The sequence below is a fragment of the Nicotiana tabacum genome, chromosome 2 (genome assembly GCF_000715075.1).
Source record: "Nicotiana tabacum cultivar K326 chromosome 2, ASM71507v2, whole genome shotgun sequence".
NCBI lineage: Eukaryota > Viridiplantae > Streptophyta > Magnoliopsida > Solanales > Solanaceae > Nicotiana > Nicotiana tabacum.
In genome coordinates, this window is record NC_134081.1 from 80,298,218 (window position 1) to 80,306,652 (window position 8,435).

The 8,435-nt window shown below is 35.1% G+C and overlaps 1 protein-coding gene across 2 annotated transcripts; it reads right to left on the reverse strand.

Annotated features, from left to right (window-relative positions):
• Window positions 1-250: 250 nt before the first annotated feature.
• LOC107788975 (uncharacterized) lies at window positions 251-6,620 on the reverse strand. Of its 2 annotated transcripts, none has more exons than XM_016610724.2 (7): window positions 5,902-6,620; window positions 4,620-4,760; window positions 4,160-4,525; window positions 3,680-3,925; window positions 1,886-1,978; window positions 1,459-1,659; window positions 251-903 (listed from the first exon to the last, which is right to left on the reverse strand). In XM_016610724.2, the coding sequence occupies exons 1-7, from the start codon at window positions 6,223-6,225 to the stop codon at window positions 688-690; spliced, it is 1,587 nt and encodes a 528-aa protein (XP_016466210.1). In that variant the 5' UTR covers window positions 6,226-6,620; the 3' UTR covers window positions 251-687. The 2 variants fall into 2 exon arrangements, with proteins under 2 accessions (XP_016466210.1, XP_016466209.1); XM_016610723.2 differs by having other exon boundaries at window positions 1,459-1,674.
• Window positions 6,621-8,435: the final 1,815 nt, after the last annotated feature.

The following is an 8,435-nucleotide window of genomic DNA, read 5'->3' on the forward strand; positions in this document are numbered from 1 at the left end:
TGGGTCTAACTTATTAATTTAGTGGGCAAATGGGTCACGGGTTACGAGTGGTGTAATGGGGTCTGTGGGGTTTTAATTTGGTGGGGCCGAGTGACTTGGCAGCTGAGATGGATGGAAAAAATTGAGGGGGTCAGCTGCCACGGTGTAGATCCGTTAGGGTTAGGGGCAATTTTTAAAAGTTGATTAACGATAGGGGCAATATTGGACGAAAAGTATAACGGGTGGCAGAAGTAAATAATATACCATAGTAGAGGGGTAATTTTGGACCTTTTCCCATAAAATTAAGACAACTTTACAATGGAACGTTCAGTACATATCTCTAGAGTTTTGAAGGCATAGTGAACAATTAATATCCCACCTCAAATACCTACGTTTTTTTGGATGTACAAGTTCTTTGGGATTGATTTTCGCGACCTCGTCCCAGTATAAAACTACATAAAAACAAGGAAATTGACAAGCTAACATTCTGGCTGTGCAACATTGAAAAGTAAAAATATTTGTACACTCTTAAATAAGAGCAACATCTAGGGCTAACAGCAACGTTGTACATCCTAGGCAATTATACTATGCGACATTCTTGTTGAAGTGTGTGACCATCTCATCTAAAAGCTTAAACTGTTAGAGATAGCACACTTGTATTTACTTGGTTATGTCTTCAACAATACTGACTTCTAATGGAAAATCTTGTCAACAACCTTGAGGTCTGTAATATTTCGGAGGCATAGATGGACATCTTTCGTTCATACGGGGGTATGGATCCATAGTATTGTATCCGGGTAATTCCATTCGATACTTTCCACGAATTTGACAGAAAGGAAGCTTCACACTGTCATCGGCATTGCACCACTTTGGCAACCGGCTTGAATTGTTTTCAAAAAACTTGAGAGTATAAGCATCTTTTATCTGCACTTACCAACAATAAAAGACCAGTTAAAATACATTATTTCCTGCCATGTGTTTTCCAACGAAATGAACCAAAAGGGTTCAACAGAATACAAGTATTAATGCAAGAATTGTAATTTCTTTGATGAGCAAATATTGGTGCTACAATTTTGTATAAACATAGGCAGTTCCAAAATAGAAGATAAAGTAATTTATTCCCAGAACTGAAATATTGCTGGTTTAAAAGTGTTCCTAGCTATACCTTTTTGGCAATAAGATACTGAAAATGTATCCTGGATTATAGGAAAGACGTTTATATACTAGGTAGTACACCCTAAACAATTAAATATAACAGCTTCTTTGGAACTGGTGAAATAACCAGAATTAGGGAATGGATTGACGAAGATGCGAAGATAAAAGGAATGGACAAGCAAAAGATATTTGACTTGAGGTACAGACACGTTAAACAGAACAAAGGAATAGGCAGTTTCTGGTTCATCAAGTACATTACCCAGGCAAATACCCAAGCAACCAACCGAAAACAGGAAAGCTTAAAAATATATCTGACAAACTCACCGTGAACTCCGTAACCTGAATTGAGCTTGCAAGTTCACCAAATAGTCCTCCTTCCTTATACATTTCAAGAATATAAGCAACACATGATGCTGACTTTCCATCACTATAATCCCAATCATCCTGCTCTGGAATAGTCAACAATTCGGCAAAAGAGGATCCACGCTTTTCAACTTCAACAAGTATATTGGGAAGACTAAGGTTCTGCATCAGCATTTGCTATTGAATATAATCAAGTCTATGATTGAGGTTTACCCTGACTTAACAAAGCAAGTTATATGTCGGGCCAAATAATAGTTTATAACATCAACCTTTTGTAATTCCGCTTTAAATAGATATTCCGTGGAGACACATATTATACCTAGCAGCTGCTTCAAATGGTATTTTGTCCACTATTTGTCCCAACAAAAAGAGGAATTCATAAATTTACCTGAGTTCCAAGTCGTTTGTTTAAGGCTTCATTCCACAAGTTAGAAGCATATGCAGGCTTTAGTTGGTTAAAAACAGTCATGACAGAAGCAACCTGCACCATACAACAATAGATATGGTAATTTCATAAATGCAGCAAAATAAAGTAGCAGCTATCCACAGCACAAAAACCAAGTGCCACAAATGACCCACCTTAATCTATAAATGCCTGTCATTTCTACTTTTTTCTCAGTGCCGTTATTCCTATTTCTGTCCCTCACCCTTCTTTCACCCTCAACTTTCTGATTTCAATTGTTTTTCACGTATAAATGTGATATCTTCCTAGAGTAATTTCAAGCTCATTCATGATCATACGGCACTTTAATATTGTTAAACCAGAACAAATTCCATTTCCAGCTCTCACGAGACACTAAACCTATCAAATATTTAGCGCTCAAGCAAACATGCATAGTTTGCGGAATTCTATGGAACACTTGAATCATAATATGTTGGCCCAAGTGAAATTTGTTTTGATGATTGACAAAAGAACTCTAGCACAAGGCATGCACGTGAAGGAGATAAGCTTAAGTGGTTATATCTGATATCTCCTGAACGAAAATGTTGCATAAATGATAAGGAGAAGGATTCCTTACTCAAAGAGAACTCTATCCTAGATAAGGGAGGAATTAGAAGTTGAAGATAACTAGAACTCTTCCACCATGGAAGAGTATAGCATTAGAACTCTAGTTATTTCCTATTCTACTAACTCTATATATTGCAGGATGTTCTCATTCTACAGGTACGCACAAACACTGAAGTTAAACTTGAGTTGAGAGCAAAATAGCAAGGCATTTTGCAAGCAACTCTTGTATGAGTCAAGTGTGCGAATCTGAAGCTACATGAACCAGATAGAAGAACCAGTTCCAAGTGTGTGTCTTTTATTCTAGTTCAATTAAAGTAGGGCTTTTCAAATTGTACCTTTCAACTTTATCTAGAGGCAATTGTATTAGGTACTCTGACTATTCAAGTTAGAGTTAACTTGAAGTTGTCGCAACAGTTAGAGGCTTGGTTGCCACAACGGGATTAGAGGTAATCCTTAGGTTTACAAAGAGTTTTGTAAATGTTGTTTTGGCTCGGTGATTCAGTGAACTGTTGGGGAAAATCCTAATCAGTAGTAGGTCGTGATTTTTTCACCTTTTGAGCCGGGTGTTTTCCACGTAAAAATACTTGTGTTCTTTACTTCACATATTTACTATTTTTGCAACAGTAGTATAAGAAACACATAGAAGAACCAGGTCCTTCTATAATCAGTGCACGCGAAAATTGGACACCACACAAATCGCCCCCTCTTGTGTGGCATTGAAGTATAAAACATCATAATATTTTTAGCAGTCAAATGAAGCTCAACGGGAATAACATCACACTAAAATTTAAAGCAGCTACCCCATATGGAAATCTAGATACTGTTCGAAAAATGAAACCTGCAGCTTTAAGACCCACCAAAAGTTCTGAGTCCTATATTATTTCGATATAACTAGTCTGTGCCTGAAATGAAGGCATTTCATCAATTTCACTTCATGTGCCAGCATACTACCGCTTTAGCTGATCAACAAAATATGATGAGGTCTAAGTTAGCTTTTGACTTGGGATTATCTAATGTATTTGAAAGAACAATATACAGCCAAAGCAGAAATTTGCTATACTCGCAGACCAGAGGAATTAGATAGTAAAGGACTGTATGGAAGATACCACCTTCAAGATAACAGGGCATAGAAAAGATTGGAAAGACTGATGATCTGAAGATAACATGCATTACCAGATGAGCATCCAAGGGCGAAGGATAATTTCCATCAATTGTGTCTATCCAGCTAAATATTAAGTTATGGTAACCATAAGGTTTTCCTGCCATGCTTTTTGCATATTCCCAAGCAGCAGTTTCATTAAACTTGGCCCGGAGGTCAGGGTGCAAAGGGAGCAATGCAATATGTGGATTGGTATTGTCTTTTGTCAGCTCAAATTCCCACCATTCATCCCATGGTAGTATAGCAATCACATCTTCTCCCTGAAAGGAAACGCAAAGAACAGAATTGGTGCAAATATTGCATAGAGATGACATATTATCTCCATTCTCCTTATCTTTCAGTTATGCCGTCTTCCTTTTTTTTTTTCTTGAGTTGGTTGGAGGTGGGGAGGTTTCAGGAGGTGAGCATGTAAGAGCATCTGCCCTTGCTCCCAAGAAAGAAGAAGCAATTACCAAGGAGTAACATCATATGAAATAATAGTTTTAACACACCACCTGATCATTGTCATGTCCAGATTCGCCAACCCATAGTTTCCCTTCAGCATCTCTCAAGCAAACAGCGGTATGGCCAGCATAGGCTCCTGTTGCCCATTTCTCCATAGTCTCAAAACCACCCCAGGTACCTTTAATCTTTGATATTGCAAGAAAATCTCCAGAATGAATGTCATCAGTAGTAAGGTTTGTGACCCACGGCTGTGGACGTACTTCAAATGAAGCACCCATATGTTTCTTTAGAAACCCAATATTTGAGTTCTCACCCCATCCAGTATTCGTGAACAAAGGGAGAAAATCCCATAGTGCTGAAAGGGTTCCTAACATTCCTGCTTGCAATAGGAAAATTGAGATCCCTTTATATTTGGCCTGTTTCAATTAAGTCTGATCCATTAGACTATAATGAATTTATGCTTTAGATCAATGACCAATTAGTTTCATTTAAGAAAGGATGGTGACTCACATATTCTAACTCAGCTTCAGACTTCCACTCTTTGATTTCAAAGGTATGTTCACGAGACAAAAAGTAGTAATCCCATGTTACACGATATGGGGTTGCAAAGATGTAAAGGTCCATACATGTCCAACTGTGTGCATTGCTGACCTGAATAATATATTTTTTTATCAACGACCTGAATAATATTGTAATAGAAACACAAATACAAATATAAGAAAAAAGCACAACAACAGATCAAGAATTGATATTAAAATGGGAACTCTTCCCATCTGAGCATTACAAGAGAATGCACTAAAGAGCTATAGAGGAAGTCCAAAATACAATCCATCAATTATATGATCAATAATGTATCACATATACACAGGCAGAGAACAAATAATCATTAATAATAATCTATGCAGACTTTGCTTCCAAAATGTTTTCATTCGGAATCGTTAAATACATTCAGTCCACAACATCTGTATTTGCAACTTCTGCAAGCTCAAGATAGTTGCAAGTGAATATAAGCAACATCTAATAAATGCAAAGACTGGGATTTCCCAAAAAGATACCTCTACTCCACAAGCATGCAGTAAGTTCAATTAACAATATTAGTTGGAGAAAAGTAAATTCTTAGAGCTTCCCATGAAGAGGAGTAGAGCAAAGGATAAAGATTAGTTTAACTTCCAGTAAAATTGTCCGTCAATCTGGCAACCAAATCAATAGATATAGATATTTAACAACAAAAGAAACTTTCCGAGAAGTTCCAAGGACTCATTAGCTAACTAAATCCACAGATCACCCAAAGAATGCAACCACAACTACGCTTCAATCCCAAGCAAGTTGGTTCGGCTACAGAGGCGACCCAGGATTCAGTGGTCGGGGACACCATAACATTCAATATAAATTCATCTCATAATGAAGACATTTGCAAGTATATATGGAGTTTTTGTCGAAGTTTTCGGGTGCTGGGATCCCTCTCCCTAGTGTGCGTCCGCCTCTGATCGGCTATATGCAATATCACTAATATCACTCCATTTAAGCTCTTTCCAGTCTAATATTATACAAAATCTTTCTGGATCACCTAAATATTAACTCAAAATATAATAAACAATGGAAAGACATTTTCGCAATCCAGACCCAACTGACAATAAAAAATTTAAATTGGGCCAAACATCATCCCCAAACTCTCCAATACACAGATGGACCACGAACTTACATATAAAAACAACTGAAAACACAAGAAAACAAGGTGAAATTTGAAAAATAGCTAGAAGAAAAAGAAGAAGCAAAATAGATAGAGGGAGACCTTGATATGAAGAGTGCCTCCACCAAATTGACTTTGAGACTTATTATGAAGCTCTAACCAAGCAGTATTCTTGTAAAAGCAAGCACCTTTCCACTCTAGTGTATTGTTTTCTGCGATTGAAGCAGCCCCAACAAAAGCAGGCAATAAGTCCACAGCACTGTGAAGGGAGTTGAGGATAGGCCATGAGACCTGCCTTGGTAAAAAAGGCAGAATATCCTTTGGATTAAGTGGTGATTTTAACCCATGTATCTGCCGCCAAGGCAAGAAATGAAAAAGGAACAAGAAAGTGATTAATAAGCTGTGATTCCTCAAGTTTACAGCCATGGCTAGAGCTTCTTTGATGTTGGGAGTGGAGTGTTTAACAGATGTTTAACATTATCATCGTAATTAGTTCCCAATTTATTACGTAATTAAATACCTTCCCAATTTTCAATTATTTCGAGTTTCTTTTACTCATTTCATTTATGATAAAGATATTTCTTTTCTTTAATAAAAGCTTAGCCTTGTTTGTTACAATTTCGTAAAAACTAGTAAGAGTGTTAGAAAAGATTATTCTGTGAATAAGCTAATATTGGTCTTCCTTCTAAGTTTTAACAAATACTAAAAGGAAAAAATCAAAAGCATTGCCATATTGGCAAGAAATTGTGTCATTGCTGTGGAGTGTTGTTATAGACTGGGTTTGCCAAATGGAAGTTGTTGAAAAATACTTTTTAACAACAGAGATAAGAGGCGAGCCAACAGAATCGGATCTCTTCTCATACGGAATATGCCAAAAGGGCCACATTGCTAGATGAAAATGATGTGTGTTGTCCCTTCCCATTTTTTCTTTTTTTTTATTTGTTTGACGAACTTTTATTTTATGAGATTTTTACCTTCTTATACTCTATATGAAATTTTATTACCATTTTTAATCAAGTTTTAACTTAATTACATAGTCATATATAATTTATTAATTATATATAAACTAGTAAACTTATCCGTGCTTCGCGCGGTCATAAAAAATACAATAAATCTATAAAAAAAAAATATCAACATACCAATAATAAATATAAATAGTAGTTTAGACACTATCACTCTTTTTTATTATAAAGAAAAATGCATTTATGTTAAGCTATACACTAATTCATACACTTGAATTATTTTTTATATTAGTGTTAACTTCTATTTATGGTACAAATAAAGACATTTAAATTATTTTTAGTTATACATTGAGAAGATAACAATTTATATAAATGAAACATAAAGTTTTTGGCTAGCAATAATAAGTGTTTATAGGCAACAATTCAGGTTGATATTTGAAGAACACTACAATCAGTGGTGGAGCCACATGCACCAAAGGGGTGTCGCTGACTTCTTCGCCGAAAAATTACACTGTATAACTCGATAATTTTTAAAAAAAATATGTATATACTATATAATGACACCTCTTGACTTCTTGATGAGTTTATTTCTTTATATTTTGACACCCCTTAATGAAAATTCTGGCTCCGCCACTGGTTACAATGTGATCGTTACGAGCTTTTCCAGTTCCTTATTATCCCTCACAGCTAAGAGTAGATGTTTTGAAATAATTATGTTCTTCTCGTTATCGCGGGCATTATTTTCAGTCAATTCCAACACTTATAATCGTTCACAATCATCACTAATTCACTAAATCGGCTAGATAAATTATGTTCACCTTTAACAAATCAAACTTTTACCTAATACAATAAGAAAGCATGAATATGACAATATTAAGTACCAAGTATAACATATAATTCATCTAAGGTTATCCGTCTCTAAGAAATCCAAGCATTTCAACACATTCTAAACATGGTTTTAAAATATGAGTTCAACTCAAAATAACTAAAAATAAGTATATCCGGGTAAAAATGATTGAACACAATTTAGTTCATTTTCTAATTGTCGGGCCCTAAATCAAACAAAATTAAGTTTTACTTTTTAATCTACCAATCAATTATGTCTGGACTAAATATAATTACTGAAATTATTTTTCAAAAATCAAACCTTCTCATATGCAAATGCACGAGAAATAATTATAATAAAAGCAAAGATTGTCTATTTTCTATTCAATGAGACAATTTTCTTTCAGCATCTATATTGTTTGACAATCTATTAGTTACATAGCAGTAACTACCCAGGAAATACAAAGAAAAAAGGAAGCAAATGGATATGTTAGGAGTAACATTCATTTTCTAACTTTTGTGACTTCCTAATGAATCTTGGACATAACCTTTTTCCTTCCTTTTTGCCATCAATTATTTTGGGGTCAAATGATTTTGTGGTCTATTACAAACTTATTTTTAGTTTTATGACCTCATTTTTTTTTTCTTTTTTTGCACATGGGAGATTTGATTTTACACGTAAGAGATGTATCTTTTACACATAAGAGATTAAAAAAATATTTTCTTAATTTCAAAATTGTAAAAAGCCAATAGACCTATTCCCTTTTATTATTTTGGAGCATATAATTATTAGATAAGACAAACAATTAGGCAAAAAACAACCAAGAACTTTCCAAGATATCATTCATG

Bases quoted from the DNA above. Each gene is read 5' to 3' on its own strand.
- LOC107788975 (XM_016610723.2), bottom strand. From the start codon at position 6,225: ATGGCTGTAAACTTGAGGAATCACAGCTTATTAATCACTTTCTTGTTC. The intron at 4,526-4,619 runs GTGAGTCACCAT...TAATTGAAACAG, and splicing joins CTGAAGCTGAGTTAGAATAT to GCCAAATATAAAGGGATCTC. The intron at 904-1,458 runs GTGAGTTTGTCA...TGGTAAGTGCAG, and splicing joins TTCAGGTTACGGAGTTCACG to ATAAAAGATGCTTATACTCT.